Source organism: Malus sylvestris, chromosome 16, assembly GCF_916048215.2.
Source record: "Malus sylvestris chromosome 16, drMalSylv7.2, whole genome shotgun sequence".
Taxonomy (NCBI): Eukaryota; Viridiplantae; Streptophyta; class Magnoliopsida; order Rosales; family Rosaceae; genus Malus; species Malus sylvestris.
This window is the reverse complement of record NC_062275.1, coordinates 35,709,473-35,727,872: the sequence shown is the minus strand read 5'-3', so window position 1 is coordinate 35,727,872 and position 18,400 is coordinate 35,709,473. Positions and strand designations below refer to the sequence as shown.

The following is an 18,400-nucleotide window of genomic DNA, read 5'->3' as shown; positions in this document are numbered from 1 at the left end:
TGATGTTATTAATACCCAAGGACTTTGATCAAAAATTAAAAATGAATGAGATTTTAATCAATGAAGTAACAAAAAGAAGAATATGAACCTAATTTCTCTTAGAATAAATAATATATAACCCGAGAAAGTAGACTAGTGTTATAATATGTGTGGTACACATGCAGGGTTCTAATTGCAATTAAAGGAATGAGTCATCTTATGAAGATGTTGATTTCCATAATCTTCTAGCATATATTCCTACTTCTCATAACTAGACACATGATGCCCCTTTCAAAAAAAAAAAAAAAAAAAAGAACTAGACACATGCCAGCGTCATATTATCGACTTCGTGGATGAAAACATTTGGTAAAGTTAAAAGGAGCTTATTCTTCATTTTGTAAAATACATGTCTACTTGTTGACTCTTATAATTAATATATTATTGCACAAGTATCATAATAAAAATCGTTTAATATGAAGTTTGTTTGGGCTCAACAGATAACTAATTTATGATGAGAACGCTACAGATTAACATAGAAAAATCTAGCTCAAAACGTCGTCCTTTGAGTAAGTTCGTCTTGACAGCTAAAAAAAAAGAAAGAAAAATATAAGCATTTTAGGCACGGTTGGCTTTACTGTATTTTAACATACATATACTTGTACGTTTGTTCTCTTGTTAGAGCAGTTTTCCCCCTAACACAAATACGCCAACATCTAGCGCATTTATCCACTCAGTGAACAGTGATAGACCATAATGAACAGTAATAGGTCAAATACATCTTCATCCCCAAAAAAATGCACTGGCACAAAGTTTAAAAATGCGCTGGTACAAACGATCTACACCCCTACAAAATGCACTGACATCCAACCCATTTAAAATATTTTATAAAAGAATAAATAAATAAATAAAATTTAATTTCGGATAGGATTTTTAATCAATCTCGTCACGCCACGTGTCATTATCCGAACGTACTATTTTGTGAATAGATTTTCGCTAAGATTTGCAACCAATCCCAACACGCCACGTGTTACTATCTGTTTACAATAATTTAGCCAAGATTACGATAAGATTTTCAACCAATCTTATTACGCCACGTGTCATTATCCAAACATACTATTTTGTGGATAGATTTCTGATAAGATTTTCAACCAATCCCGAGGAGCCACGTGTCACTTCCTGTTTGTAATAACTTAGCCAAGATTTCGATAAGATTTTCAACAAATCATGTAGTGCCACGTGGCATTGTCCAGAACGTTATCCTTTCTTCTTTTGTCCATATAAACCCTACATCTCTACATGATCCTCACACCAAACTCAATCCTTCTTTTTAGCTCAGAATCCTTTTTCATCATTTTCCAATCTTAAGTTTTTTTTACAATGTGTTCTACAAGGAGAGTATATAAACAATTTAAGGAGCAATAGAAAAGATTGTTGGCACAACAGGAAGAATTGGTCAATCTCGAGGAAGGTAGAGGTGGAGATGAGGCTTTCGCAATGGAGGAGGATGAGGATGAGGATGATGACCATAGAAGGCAGAGGGCCTCACATTCCCGCAGTGTCATGGAAGCTGTGGATCAGATAGTCAAACCTAGACGTGCTGCAAACTTCGATAGAAAAAGGGAAAGACGAGGTAAAGATCTCTTTGAAGATTATTTTATTCCCAACAGCATATTCCCTGATCATGTTTTTAGACGTCGTTTTAGAATGCAACAAAGTTTGTTCGACAAAACCATGAGTGCTATTTGCAACCATGATCCATACTTTGTGCAAAAAAATGATGCTTTTCATGTTCTAGGTCTTCTTCCTGAGCAAAAAATTACGGTTGCCTTGCGAATGCTTGCATATGGACTATCTGCAGATCAAGTGGATGAGATCGTGAGGATGGAAAAAACAACTGTTTTGGAGTCCCTGATGAGGTTTTGCTCTGCAATTGAAGCCCTGTACACCAATGAATACCTCCAGACACCCATGCCAAGGGACATGCGAAGGCTTCTGAGGAAAGGTGAGATGCAAGGCTTCCCTGACATGATTGGAAGCATCGACTGCATGCACTGGACTTGGAAAAATTGTCCAAGTGTGTGGCAATGAGCTTATGGCGACAGAAAATGAGCCAAGAGTATAATTTTGGAAGTGGTGGCTTCATTTGATACATGGATTTGGTATGCTTTTTTTGGTGTTCCAGGAGTTCAGAATGACCTAAATGTCCTTGTTCATAGTGTCACGATCTGCTTGAGCCATCCTTTCTTCTCTAAGCATCTCATTTTCTCGATTAAGTGCTTCTCTAATCATCTCGTTCTCTCGATTAACTATTTCTCTTTGTCTCTCAACTGCTGCATCACGTCTCTCAGTAGCTACTAATATTGCTGCCATAGCAGCAACTTTTTCCTCATCTCTAGCAGCTTCTTGCGCCATGGTCAGTTCACCTTAGCGAGCAAGTTCGTCCATATATTTAGTGTATTCATTTTTGGAAGAACTACATTTTTCTTTGATGCCCTTTTACCTTGAGGACTGAGGGACTGATGAGTCGGTTGGGTCTCCGGCAGTTCATCAGGTGTCTCTTCTGTGTCTTCAACTATGTCGCCTTCTTGTTAGGCGGTGTCTGCTTCTGGTGAACTGTGTAGACCCATGTTGTGCATGACAACTTCTGGACTAGTTGCCACAATTTTGTATCTGGGGCAATCTTTGACAATTTCCCAACATTCCCATTTGTTGAGTGATTTGTTGTGGTTCTTTGCATTGTAGAATGCTTATGCTTGTAGTGTCTATAAATGTGGGATAAGACAATATTATAAAATGTGGGTGTAACACAAATAAATAAATTAAAATATTGATGCGGGTGGAATACATATAAATAAATAAAAATATTGTCACCTAATCGGCTAAATTTGTCCCACTACGCAGATACCGGAAGTATGGGAGATGGTGTTTTTCCAACAAGTAAAGGATGCATTGATTTTTTCCAACGACCTTGAAGACATTGACTACTTCTGGCATCTTTTCCATGTACATTGCAAAACGCTTTCATAATTTTACTCTACATTTCTTGCTTATCCATCTCATTACCCGTAATCGTGTCATGAGTTGTGTGAACCCAACATTCACACAACGTAACATCTTCATGAGCTTCAAAGAAGTCATTTTTTTTTCTCTCAAAGTGTAGAAAATATTGAACTGTAGAAAATGTAGAAAGTATTGAAATGTGGTGTAGGGTGGAACATGAGGGTTAGGTATTTAAAAAAATAAATAAAATTTTTAAAATTTTTTTGTATTTTTTAACAATTTTTCTATATTTTTAATTAATTTTTAATAAATTTTAATTTAGTTAATAAATCTGGACCGTTGGATTTGAAAAATATTCAAATCCAACAACCTATAAGGTGCCACGTGGCCATTGGGCTTTTTTTTTATTTTTTTTATTTTTGGGGGGAAAACGTGGATCGTTGATCTGTGATCGGAAGGTCAAGATATAAACAAAAATTCAAAATTTTTTGATCGTTGGAAATCTAATGGCACAGCCCGGGCCACGTGGTCTCCCAATCTGATGGTTGAGTGCGCCTGCGCAGCGGGCCCCCGTTTGATTCCTTGTTGCCTACTCGTGCCCAGTCACGCGTGCTTGCCACGCGCTTGGCACAAAAAAAAATTGAAATTGCCTCTGATGCCACGCTAGCGTCAACTGTTGGAAATGTGCCCTAAAACCAATCATATGATGATACTTTACGGACATTTCAAATGTTAAACTAATCTAGTTTAACATATAAAGGGCAAAGATTATTGTTTGAGCCGTCTCATATAAATGTTATATGCTTAAACGATAAAGTCCAAGGAATATGTGATTGGGAGAATGCAATCTAATGAAGTTAGATTAATGAGACCATTCTTTCGTAGACACATCCTAAATGTTCCTGATCATAGGATTACCAATTGGGCATTGACAGTCCGTTAAGATCAGTACGTACTGTGTCTTCTCTCAGGGAGAGTGACTAGTCTCGAGTCATTGGTGTGTGTGACATCAAGACAAGTACGTAGGTGCTCAATAAGAGAATGAGTTCACTGAACGTGATCAACGAAGAGTTCTTATATTCCATGTCACATGAGAACTCATGGTTGGGATAATGCAAAGTAGTCCTTTGACCTGAGGCATCACAGTTGTCTTGTGGTTAAGTCCTTAATCTTTGATTATGTCTAATTCACCCCCTAGGGGTGTCACGGCATCGTTGGGGTTAAGCCACTTAGCTATGGAGACAAGTAAATGCGCAACAAGGGATCTCTAACCTTCAAACAGTTGAGGGAGAATACTCTATGATATGATTTGGAATCTCTGGCCAGAGTATGAATGAGATTGGGGAATGCGTTCCAAATCACATTCAAGGAAATCATATAAGCAAACGATTCACATTGGATAGTAGACATGAGTAAATAAACTATCATACCAAACAATGTGGTCAAGAGTATTAGATTAGAGAAGGACCGTATTGCATTTGTAATCCCGAACTGAATAGGTTCTCTATCCTCTTCTGATTAGCTTGGGTAACCATGACATGCTGCTAGGCGTCAACCATGGTTTGTGGAAGCCCTATACGTGTATAACCACTAAAGGGAGAATTGAAAATTGTTTCAATTCACAATCGATGTAAAATGGTTTTAATCGCCCACTGCCTCGCTAAAAGGAACCTAATGGATCGCACACCATAAAAGGTGGAGATTGAAGATTAAATGGAAATGAGTAAGAATGATTAAATGGTTTAATCATTTATTTATGGCAAGGATTAATTAATATGTTAATTAATCAAACGAATAAGTTCGTTAAAGACTTCGGGATAGTTTTGGACCTTAAGGCCCAATGGGCTTCGAACGTCAAGCCCATTAACTTAAGTTGTATGACAATTTAATGAATAAAGATTCATTAAGGCCCAAAAGCCCAAAACTCCCTAAATGGCCGGCCATATGTGTATGAATTAGGGTTTTGGTTGTTTAGGTCACTTAAAGAAGTGACTATATAAATGACTTTATAGCCAAATATTCATTAATGTGATTAAGGGTTTATTTTGGGTGAAAATGGGTGAGAATTGTCTCTCCATTTTCTCTCTAAAGAAGCTAACACCTTGGAGGGTACATCTAGCAATACTACTACTCCAAGGTCACTCATTTCTTCTACAATCAAACCTTGGTGAAGAGACTTAGAGGTTCCCTATTTTGGGAACTTGGAGAAACCTATTCTTCCATCCAAATCCATGGATCTAAGAAGCAAGGAATGAAGGCCCCTATCTCTTTGGGTGATTAGCCTTTGCTTATGCAAAGAGGAATCTACAAAGGTATTAATTTCAACTCACTTTGTTTTGAGTTGATTATTGGTTCACCAATCTACTAGGCTTTGAATTTCATGGGTAATGTTTTGTTTTTGAATGCATACAAGCATGATTCCGCCTTTAATTTGTTAATTGCATGCCATATGATGTTATTCAAATGAACATGTTTTTCAAAATAAATCCTTCAAGTGGTATCAGAGCCTAGGTCTAGTAGTTGGTGAATCCTTTTGGGTTTTGTAGTTCATAAGTTTATGATTTAAAAGTTGTAATTGTTACAAGCTTTATTCTTGCTTCTTTGAATGTAAATTTTGTTTGAAAATTTGCCATCTCAAATGTTGTAGATGTAGTTCATATGAAGATGAATATTGGAGCTAAAATTTGGTGTCATGATTTTGGGGATTTTCGGCCAAATCCAAAGGGTGATTTTTTGGGTTCATGTTTGTCTTGTTAAAATTGTTTTAAGGTGACTTTTGGAACCCCTAAGTACCCTAGGATGTTAACACCATTTTGAATGGTGAAAATTTGAGTTTTATGGCTTGAAAACATTCATGGAGCTCTTATGGGTTTTCATGGATGTTCTTCATTGTTCTTGATGTTCTTGCCAAGAACAAAAAGGTTTTGTGTTTTGATTCAAAGTTTTGAATATTTCATAAAGTTTATGTTATATGTTTTTCAAATGATTTATCATGTATTTAAAGTGTTAAATATTTGTATAAATGATGATGGAAACATCAATCATCAAAACATATATTAATTTTATGAAAGTATTTAAAGTGTTAAATATTTGAATAAATGATGATGGAAACATCAATCATCAAAACATATATTAATTTTATGAAAGTATTTAAAGTGTTAAATATTTGTATAAATGATGATGGAAACATCAATCATCAAAACATATATTATTTTTATGAAAGGTGAAAGCACTACTTGATTGTTTTTGACAAAACTAATAAATCAAAACACCCATCACTCATTTTTATCCCTAAAAACCGGCCACCCTAATAAAATAGGGTATTTTTGGGGCTTTTATGCAATTACATAAAGTTTTGATACTTTTGTGTATTTGTACTTTGACCCGAAAGTTTACGTTTTGACGTTAAGGCCTAAAAACGCTAAAGGACAAATTGTTTTGCTCCTTTAATGAAGTTTTTGAATTTATTTAAATTTTGGGTTCTAGTTGTATTTACATGAAGTAGTGACTTTTGTGTTTTTACAAAGTGACCCCAAAAGTTTATGTTTTTCGCAATATGGCCCAAAAAGTTGTGGTTATTGCATGATGGCCCAAATAGGATGAGAACAAAATTGTTTTGTCTCTTTAAATGAGAATTGGATTTTCATTTTGTTTAGCTCCACTTAAATCAATTTTATGGATACAAAAACCAAATGAAAATGTTGCATTCAATTAATTAGTTAAAGCGTTAATTAATTAAAGGATGATTATGAACCTAAGCCTAATATAATTGAGCTATGTGAAAGGCGTTTCAAATTTGTTTGAACCATGGGAATGTGTAGATTAGATTTTGGTTGTAATTTGATTTGATCAAATGTTGTAAAAGGGCATAAGTCCTTCTTTACTTTAAGGTAATTTGTTTTATGCAAATGTTGTAATGAGCATAAGCTCATTCTTTACTTTGAAGTATTTCTTTCTTGCTTTATATGATATGCATGAAAATGAAGTAATTGGGTCCAACGCCCCTAAGACAACAAGCCTTAATGTGATTAAACGCGTAACTAAAATCAATCTCCATCCCTAGACCGAGATTCAACACAAGGCTCGTGTTGAATCTAAACAAAGGTTCATAGTCATCCTAAGGCCCTAAGGCAACTATATAGTCCATCAAATGAATGCAAACCTTATGTTAGTAGTAACATATACTCTTGCTTTAAAAACCGTTTTAAAAGCATAGTGGGAGTATTATGTACAACTAAAACAATCATATGGACCAATAGTTGTAATAGGACCAAAATTGTTTTAATAGAGATTAAAATGTATATTGAAATGTGATGAGACCTAAAACCCTCAACCAACCCAATATTAAGTTGAAAGCGTGAGAGTGCTTTGAACACTCTTTCGTGGCCTTCCACCGTGGTAGGCTCCAATCGTTTATGACTTGTACACCGCCTTCACCCTATAATGGGGAAGTACAAAGTGCATGCTTATACTCAGGAGGAGTCTATACGCATATGATGAGGTGAGTGTAGGCAACGAGTTTAGCCAACATGATATAATTCTGAGGCTATGCTTGAACCCCTACATGAACTAAGCATGGTGGGAATGACTTAACTAAGTGCAATGGAGCCAACATGATATAATTCTGAGGCAATCATTCTCTAGAGGCCAAATAAGATGGGTACTTGCATTAGTTGCAAATGAGTAAGCGTACTCTCTCATTATCATTAACGCTAGCCAACATGATATAATTCTGAGGTGGGCTTGGTAATAGTGAGCCTCCCATAACCTACTAAGAGTTTCATCCAAAACTCTCGAATTCCAATGAGGGATATGGAATTTGCCAAAAATAGTGGGTGATGCTATTTGATTTAAAGACCCGAATCAAATGGCTTAAAATCAATCAATTTATATTCGTTATGTATTTGTTTACCAATATATTTGCATACGCTATCCAACACTTGACAAATAAAACCAAATGTTTTAGTTTCCGGACTTGGTACCACAATCCCAAAGAATGTCTTAAAAAGGATTGCATATGTACCTAAGTAGTCTCATTCTCACAATCTTCCTATTGATAATGTATCATTAGAAGAATATGTTAGAAAAGGTCTATCATAAAGAGGACAACACTTTTAATGTCATAATTCTTCAATTACAAATTGTTGTATGAAGAAATAGGAGTTGCTTTGAACAACTCTTAGTCAATGCAAACACTTAGTGCTTGTTTCTTTGTTAAATGAACAAAGAACTTGAGAAGAAAGCACAAAGGCATGAATACATTATGTGCCATGATTCTTCACTTACAAATTGTTGTATGAAGAAATGAGAGTTGCCTTGTACAACTCTTAAAGGTTTGTAATTATGTTTAGAACATAATGGTTGGTTGACAAAAATAGTCCATTAACATGGACTTATGATGATTTTGAATCATAAAATGTTGAAGTGATAAACCACTTAACGAGACGGAAACTAGGCAAGGACTTCACCTTTGTTTCCCTATCCTAATGGTTCACTAAGTTTATGGTAAACTATGTAGTGAACAATAACCACATACTCTCCAAATTGTTTGATGTGTATAACACAATTGAAAAAGGTTTCAAGAGAGATAGTGGGAGTTTAGGGACCATGACTAATGTAGTCAAAGGTGAAAGTCAAATAAAGAAGATAAATAACTCCAAGGGAACAAACTTTCTTTATGAAAGGATGGACATTGGAAGGGGTATTTGCAAGAAATGTCTTGCAAGTGTCAAGAACACACCTTTCGAAGGTGTTGTAAATTGTTCTTGAATAGTTCAAAACAGTTGGTTCTTCTACTTGAATGTATGATTCCGTATTAGTAACTATGTTTTACAAATCGTTGTAAAAGTGTGACTAATAAGAAGTAGAAGATATATGAGAGAAGAAAAGGTGCTTCACATACGGAACGTGAATAAGATATAGATCTCTGCGAAAGCAGATAGTACTTACTTCCTCATATGAACTACCAAAGAAATTGGATTATAGTAATCTAATTGATTGTCTCTATAGTAGAGATAATATGGTAGTGTTAACTGTTTAGAAAATAATGATGCTTAAAACCCAAAAGGTTGCAAGGTAGTGACTAATCCCAACTAAAGTTGTGATACCTCTAAAAACATAAATTACGAGTTGGTCATAGATGGACGCTTTGGATCGTTAGATCCGGATCCAATACCTTCTTGTTAAAATTGTATGGAGGCGAAATGTTCGAATCTTTATTCTTTTGGAAAGAAGAAAGAATCACAAAGTTCTTGAGGTTAATTCACTTAGATGTTAGTGGCACTTGTCCACAACATAATACTACTCATGTTATATGACATTCACCGAAGATCACTCTCGGTTGGACTATAGTTTATTTTGAATAAACGCAAGTCCGAATACTTTGCAAAAGGTTTCAAAGAATTCAAGAAATGTAAATAGATGAGTAAGATATCTAAAGTATTTACCTCCTTAGATTTGATCCAAGGAAAGGTAACACTTTAGATGAGTTTCCTTGAAAGATATCAAGGAAAATAGCATCATAAGATAATGTATTTCTCCATTAGGAGAAGAACGAACTCGAATAAGATTTAGTTCGTTAAATGTTATCTATTACCCATATATAGGATATATACTTCTAAAACAATATGATTGTCAATGAGAAGATCTTCCAATATTTTCATGACTCCATAAGATGTAGTTGGAAAAGAAAGACAAATCTTAAGCATGTTAAAGATTTGGGGTTGTGTGCTAATAAGCAATATTCGTTTGATAACAATCTTGTAGGATATCCTTAAAATAACTTTTGGATATCGCTTCTATAAACCAACTAACAAATGTTGTTTTGTTGGGAAGTTCATTGTAATCCTACAATGTGATTTGCCTAAGAGCAAATGAACGAGAGATAGAACTCAAAGAATGGGTTCTTTGAGAGACAAGGAAGTAATCAACAAATATAACAACCTAGTTCCTATACCACAAGCTCCAAGGTAGTCGATAAGAATGAAAATCCTTATGACTACATTGAGTGCATATACGATATATACTCAAGGAAATGGTAAAGTACCATTTGACTCGAAATAATGAAACCTTCATAGCTAATTGGTAGCTTAAGGTAACTACAATCAAAGAGAATGGTTGACTTTGAAGAAACCATCTTTGAGATAGGCTTGGTTTCAATTAATTCGAAGATTGCTAGCTACAACTAAAATGGTGATTCAATGTTTTGACATAATATGGGTTTCCGAAACCATTATTAAGATAGTCTTGATAATATATGTCCAAAACTATAAATCACAAGACATGTAAGTTGTAGAGATCCATCCATCATGGATCTTAGCAAGTTAGTGGGAGCTATTTGCATTTTATGAGGAAAAAGGATCAAATCGTTTGATTTCTCATCAAGATGTAAATAAATCTTTTGTTTACGAGTTTTACAAAAGATTAGTGGGAGTTAATCATGTTCCTAAAATTTAAGTATATATGATATATTAATTTTGGAAATGAAAAGAATACTTCTTCGTTAAAGTTATGACTTTAATACATTATATGAAGATAGAATGTATATGGGAGATATAGTCTATATACATGGGATGGAAATCTATAATGATATATTTCATGATATAATTGGATTATATCAATCCCTAATAATAGACAATGGATGCTAGGAAGTTTCTCATATGATGATAAACTTCAATAAGAAGGACGATTCTAGTGAGACTAGCAAGTTGCCCTTCTCAAAGGGAACGTACCCTTTGACTCCCATAGAAATAATGCGTAAATTGAATCCTTTATGCATAAGCAGAAAGGTGATTTATGTATTTCATATTGTATGAAAAACATTGATATGAGTTGTACCTAGAACGGTACAAGACGATATCAGTGTAAGCCCAGGATCAGAACCGTGGCAACTGTCAAGTGAGTCCTTAAGTATTTAAGAAATACTAAAGGATAGATTCCTCAAAGAATGAGGAAGAATTAGAGTAACGTAATGGAAGCGTAAATGTATTAGATTATGAATCTAATCCATCATTGGATGTTTCTTCATTATGAATGAAGAGATAAACAAATATCTCTTTATTATGACTAAAGAGATATTTGGATGGAAACATTAAATTAATGACTTTAGTGTGTTCCATTATGAATGCAAGATATATTGCCATATAGAAGTTTACAACAATGTTGTTTGGATGGGAAAGTTCATTTATGAACTCTCTATTCGATTCCAACCAGAAAGTGTATGACACTAATGGGGCGATAGCTCAAGCCTGGGAATCAAGGTCTCATCAAGATCCGAACACAAATGAGAGACTGAACCACATGATTGAGAATCATGTATAATGGTGACGTCGTTATTCTCAAGGTTGCTTCTGTGGATAACACATATAGATATCCATTGTCTAGGCCTACTTTTCAGCCATTTATGAAATGACTACAGAAGAGGTATCATCACTGATGACCAATGCTGATTGGCTCTAGTGCAAGTGGGAGATTGTTGGAAATGTGCCCTAAAACCAATCATATGATGATACTTTACGGACATTTCAAATGTTAAACTAATCTAGTTTAACATATAAAGGGCAAAGATTATTGTTTGAGCCGTCTCATATAAATGTTATATGCTTAAACGATAAAGTCCAAGGAATATGTGATTGGGAGAATGCAATCTAATGAAGTTAGATTAATGAGACCATTCTTTCGTAGACACATCCTAAATGTTCCTGATCATAGGATTACCAATTGGGCATTGACAGTCCGTTAAGATCAGTACGTACTGTGTCTTCTCTCAGGGAGAGTGACTAGTCTCGAGTCATTGGTGTGTGTGACATCAAGACAAGTACGTAGGTGCTCAATAAGAGAATGAGTTCACTGAACGTGATCAACGAAGAGTTCTTATATTCCATGTCACATGAGAACTCATGGTTGGGATAATGCAAAGTAGTCCTTTGACCTGAGGCATCACAGTTGTCTTGTGGTTAAGTCCTTAATCTTTGATTATGTCTAATTCACCCCCTAGGGGTGTCACGGCATCGTTGGGGTTAAGCCACTTAGCTATGGAGACAAGTAAATGCGCAACAAGGGATCTCTAACCTTCAAACAGTTGAGGGAGAATACTCTATGATATGATTTGGAATCTCTGGCCAGAGTATGAATGAGATTGGGGAATGCGTTCCAAATCACATTCAAGGAAATCATATAAGCAAACGATTCACATTGGATAGTAGACATGAGTAAATAAACTATCATACCAAACAATGTGGTCAAGAGTATTAGATTAGAGAAGGACCGTATTGCATTTGTAATCCCGAACTGAATAGGTTCTCTATCCTCTTCTGATTAGCTTGGGTAACCATGACATGCTGCTAGGCGTCAACCATGGTTTGTGGAAGCCCTATACGTGTATAACCACTAAAGGGAGAATTGAAAATTGTTTCAATTCACAATCGATGTAAAATGGTTTTAATCGCCCACTGCCTCGCTAAAAGGAACCTAATGGATCGCACACCATAAAAGGTGGAGATTGAAGATTAAATGGAAATGAGTAAGAATGATTAAATGGTTTAATCATTTATTTATGGCAAGGATTAATTAATATGTTAATTAATCAAACGAATAAGTTCGTTAAAGACTTCGGGATAGTTTTGGACCTTAAGGCCCAATGGGCTTCGAACGTCAAGCCCATTAACTTAAGTTGTATGACAATTTAATGAATAAAGATTCATTAAGGCCCAAAAGCCCAAAACTCCCTAAATGGCCGGCCATATGTGTATGAATTAGGGTTTTGGTTGTTTAGGTCACTTAAAGAAGTGACTATATAAATGACTTTATAGCCAAATATTCATTAATGTGATTAAGGGTTTATTTTGGGTGAAAATGGGTGAGAATTGTCTCTCCATTTTCTCTCTAAAGAAGCTAACACCTTGGAGGGTACATCTAGCAATACTACTACTCCAAGGTCACTCATTTCTTCTATAATCAAACCTTGGTGAAGAGACTTAGAGGTTCCCTATTTTGGGAACTTGGAGAAACCTATTCTTCCATCCAAATCCATGGATCTAAGAAGCAAGGAATGAAGGCCCCTATCTCTTTGGGTGATTAGCCTTTGCTTATGCAAAGAGGAATCTACAAAGGTATTAATTTCAACTCACTTTGTTTTGAGTTGATTATTGGTTCACCAATCTACTAGGCTTTGAATTTCATGGGTAATGTTTTGTTTTTGAATGCATACAAGCATGATTCCGCCTTTAATTTGTTAATTGCATGCCATATGATGTTATTCAAATGAACATGTTTTTCAAAATAAATCCTTCATCAACATGGCGTCATACGGGTCGGCCCACACCTCTGTCGATTTTGGGCTGGCCTGGAGACCAGCTTGAGCTGGGTGCCGGTCAAAATGCCGGGCTGGAGTGGATAGCCTAGATACTGAGCTGGTTTTTTGGCTGGGTGATGGCCTATCAGTTCACCGATGGAACTGCTCTTATGGACCTGCTGGTTTGGTTAGAATAACAACATGACCATATCTGAATTGCATGGTAGGATCATTATCATTAAAATTATAAATGAACCACCGTATGGAACTAGTATTTCAATTTTTTGTCATAAATTGTAAATTAAAACCACAAGAATCCATATCATATTTGTTATTTATAGTTGTCAGGAATCAGTATCCATTATTCCTTTGCATGAATATTGGATTGGTGGTCATTAAATTTTGTTATTCATTATATAATTTATATACTAATTGTAACAAGTCACCCACCTTTATTTTATTTTCAAATTTTAATGTGTTCAAATCCCTTTTAAAAGTTAAAATCCAGTTTGGAAAAAACAAATTGCTTTCGGTTTTTTTTGTAGTCAGATGATGTTTTACTGCAATGATGGAAAATAATAATATCTATACACCATGGTGTGAGTGCAATTCAACAACCCTCCTTGCCCTAACAACTAACAATTTAACCTGTTGATGCATCATTCGTCAAAAAAAAACAAAAGTTTAATATTTTTTAAGAAATATTCAGCAAAAAAGAAAAAGATGGGTGGAGAAATAATTGATTAACACATTCAATGGCTAATCAGCAGCCGAGGACCATATACTCTTTCCTTCTCTCTCTCTCTCTCTCTCTCTCTCTCTCTCTCTCTCTCTCTCTCTCTCGTAACCTTTGCATTGAATTCTCATTGGCCTCTTTTAGCTGATGTATATATGTGTGCGTGTGTGTGTGTGCGCGCGCGTGTGTCTGTGTGTGTGTATAAACGGACTTGGAAGAGAAATCGAAAGAGGTGGGATCGGATGTAGAGAGAGAGAGAGAGAGAGAGAGAGAGAGAGAGAGAGAGAGAGAGAGAGAGAGAGAGAGAGAGAGAGAGAGAGAGAAGAGAGAAGAGAGAAGAGAGATTAAATTTGAATCGCTAAAGAAAAAAATATTGAAAGCAAATGGAGGGATTACAACCCTGTAGATATTGGTCTAATGGAGTTTCTCTATTTTTCCAGCCTTTGAGGTTAATACCATTGATCCTTGTGTGTGTTGGAAACGTGGACGCAGCTTTCTACAACCTGACCACCATCCCCTTCGACCAAGGCTATACCCCTCTATTCGGCGATGGCAACCTTGTCCGATCACCCGACGGAAAAGGTGTACGTCTCCTCCTTGATCGCTTCACAGGTTCGTAATTAATTTGTAATTCTCTAATTGTCTCTTGAAATACTCTTTTTTATTCATACTAATTAACTCGTTTTTTTTTTTAATAAAAATAAAAATTAATCAAGGTTCTGGCTTCATCTCCTCCAATCTTTACAACCATGGTTTCTTCAGCGCTAACATTAAGTTGCCATCCGATTATACTGCCGGTATCTGTGTTGCCTTTTACGTAAGTTTCTTGTTATTTCTACGTACCACAATTTTATATATATGGTAAATTAATTTGAAACGACCGTTTTTTTCTTACGTAGAAATGATCCGTTTTTGGTCTGAGGAATTGAAGGGAAATTCGTTGATATTTTCTAAATAACTAGGGGAGGTAATTCTAATGTGCTACTAAATTTGTCTGGTGGCGATGACCAAATTGAACAAACAGACATCAAACGCGGACGTATTCGAGAAGAACCACGATGAGTTGGACATAGAATTCTTAGGGAACACAGAAGGGAAGCCATGGAGATTCCAAACCAACCTCTACGGAAATGGCAGCACCAACCGCGGCCGCGAAGAACGTTACCGCCTCTGGTTCGACCCTACGAAAGACTTCCACCGCTACAGCATCCTTTGGACACCCGAAAACACCATGTAAGTCCGATCCAATCCTTTCTTCCATTCTCATCTAATCAGCAATGGCGTAGCCACCCACAAGGCTAAGGTGGTCTATAGCCTAGAGAGGTTTTCTGTAAGGGTAATGCTATCCATGCATTCATTTTTACTTCTTACACACTTTTCTCAATTGTTGATTGTTTAGATCAAATGAATTGAAGATGATTACTGGCAAAATATTAATAAGGATGTGTTGGAAGTAAAAATGAGTTTGTGAATAGATCTATTTTTTTGTAAATTCATGCTTATAGCCTACTCAATTTCAATACAGATTATTTTTTAATGTATATTTAATAGAGGAGAGGTAGTAAATAATACGTTTTATGCTAAAAATTATAAATTAGTTCTATCTCCAGTCCTCTTTTATCCTATTCTTTAAAGAAAAAAACCATTTACCATATGTAATTTAGCCTTTGTGCTTCTTACTCAAGAAAAGAAACATAAGTTCTTTAAATCCACAATTAAATCCCTATCTCCGCAATTCTTGACTTTCCGTTGCAATTTTCCAATGAATGTCACCATTGGTACGTTCTTAATCTCTTTATTTACTTATTCTTGATTTAATTTGTAGGTTAATTATTTATATGGTTCTTGAATTTATTGATTAGGGTTTTGAATTTGAGAATAGTTTATATTATATTGTTGTTCTTTTATATTGGTAATTTTATATAAACAAAAAAATAAACATATGATTTTATGGTACCATTTTCAGTTAGCCCACTCAAGAAAAAAAATCATGGCTTGCCCTTGCTAATCAGTTAATTTCACTTCCTCTTAAGCTATTTATGGCTTTGTTTTTGTTGTCATTCCTCTTTAGAGAAATGATTTTTTACACTTTTTCTTTCTTATACACGTTGATGTTTTATTTTTGTTTGTTTATTTTTATTTCTTATTGATTTAAATTAAGAGAACTTTAACGAAGAGTTTCAGGTACTGTTTACTTTAACGAAAAATTACATTTTTTTTACACTTTTCAGACCATTTATTTTGTCTTTATGGTTAAAACTCAAAGTTTTCAAATCATTTTTATTAGTTTTTCTTTAAATTAATGATTAAAAATAGATAAGGATGTGTAGAGGGAGAAAAAAAAAGAAAGGGTAGGAAATTACTTCCTGATTTCTTTCATTGATTCCTTCTGTTTTGGGAAAGTTTTAGTATCTATCTATGGATCATGATGATTCTTGCCGTTCAGGAGATATTTTTCAGTGTGACTAGAATACAGAATGGTACATCACGTGTCACTATATCAATAGTAAAATATATGTGCTAAAAATTTAATAACTTAAAAAATATAATTTTTCATTACTTATATAAAAACACGTGATGTACCACCATATTCCTGTCACAATAAAAAATTTATAATTGTTAACGCGGGTACGCAACCACCCATGCTTTGTGGACTTTGTTTTATGCTTTATTTGACCTCAGGGGAGGCCCCACGCACTTTGGGATTGCGTCTGGGTTGCTTCTACCTACAAGTCTATTAAATTTAGTCTTTTTTTTTTCGAGGTAGATTGTTTGCTCTCCTGTTATGGTGTCATTCCTATCTCTTTCTAGTTGTACGGTTACGGTTAAGTCACGTCAATATTTTATATTATTGTTTATATAGAGATAATAAAACAAAAAGTAATAGGAATATAAAATGTTGACGTGGCTTAACCGTGACCGCACAAATAAGAGGGGATGAGAAGGGTACCATAATAGAAGGACAGACAATCTGCCTCCCCAAAAACATTGAGGAATACTACACTTCTCATGTAGTGTCATTTGTACTATTTTTTTAATAGAAATAGATCTCATCAACATATGTAAGTCTTATCTCATTAGAAGAATAATACAAATGATGATACAATTAGATAATAAGTGTAGCATTCCTCAATGTTTTGAGGTCTAAAAGAGCAACTAAATTTAATCGGTTAGTAGAGCCCGCCAACGCATGTAAGTCTCATCTCTATTAGAGAAATGATGCAACAAGATGGTAAGAGTAGCATTTTTGCAAAACTTTTATAATGACATTGTATCTCCTTTTGTGACAAAGTACATGTTATGTTTATACCAGATCAGCATATGAATTGAATCAATTAAGTGATAGATAATGTATAATTATTGCTAAATGTCTGGACTAAAATATAATAGCACAATATGTCACATATTTATTGGTTAAAAAACATGTCATATATGTTTGAAGCATCCTTCTCTTATGTGTGACACACACAATACTTTCTGCTGTTTATGCTAGTGACTTGGTGAGGAATAAATGGGAACTAAATTATGTTATTCGACAAAGTCATTGTATAACGTTAATGTGAGATGTTGATGTATTCATGTTTGAAACCGGTTGTAGCAATATTCAACTATTTATAAAAGGGAAATTACCAAATACTTTCTTTCTCTTTCTAAACTCTTGTTTAATCTTGTCATATGTTTTAATTTGATTTATTTAATTCGATGACTAAAATTAAAGAGAATATGTGAATGTAACGTTCAGATTCTACGTGGATGAAGTCCCAATTAGAGAGGTAGTGCGAAATGAAGAAATGGGCGCTGACTACCCCTCCAAGCCAATGTCCTTGTATACGACTATATGGGATGCAAGCAGTTGGGCCACCTCCGGCGGGCAATACAAGGTGAATTACAAATATGCTCCTTTCGTAGCAGAATTCAAAGACCTAGTCCTAGAGGGCTGCCCCGCCGACCCAATCCAGCAAATCCCTGCCGCTGAAGCGTGCGCGGAACATTACACCCACCTCGCCACCCAAGACTACTCCGTCATCACGCGTCAGCGGCGAGCCGCCATGAGCAGGTTTCGGCAGCGTTACATGTACTACTCATATTGCTACGATTCGTTGCGTTACCCAGTGCCACCATCCGAGTGCGTCACCGTTTCTGCTGAGAAGGCACGCTTCAAGGACACTGGCAGGTTGAAGTTTGGTGGCAGCCACAAACGACAGTCCAAGCGGAGGTCCCGCAACCGAAACCGAGCCGTCCCTAACTCCGACAACGCTTCAGACGTGTGATGATGGTACATGGATCACGTACAGTTGAAACTTTTCAGACACTATATACGATCGATTGATCAATTCATACATCTCATACGTGTAAATTCAACCCTAGCTTATACTAGTATACCATACTCCATA

At 35.4% G+C, this 18,400-nt stretch overlaps 1 protein-coding gene across 1 annotated transcript; it reads left to right on the top strand.

The window, feature by feature from the left end:
* Nucleotides 1-14,111: 14,111 nt before the first annotated feature.
* LOC126606556 (probable xyloglucan endotransglucosylase/hydrolase protein 30) lies at nt 14,112-18,400 on the top strand. Its single transcript, XM_050273955.1, has 4 exons — nt 14,112-14,618; nt 14,723-14,823; nt 15,031-15,239; nt 17,749-18,400. The coding sequence occupies exons 1-4, from the start codon at nt 14,390-14,392 to the stop codon at nt 18,275-18,277; spliced, it is 1,068 nt and encodes a 355-aa protein (XP_050129912.1). The 5' UTR covers nt 14,112-14,389; the 3' UTR covers nt 18,278-18,400.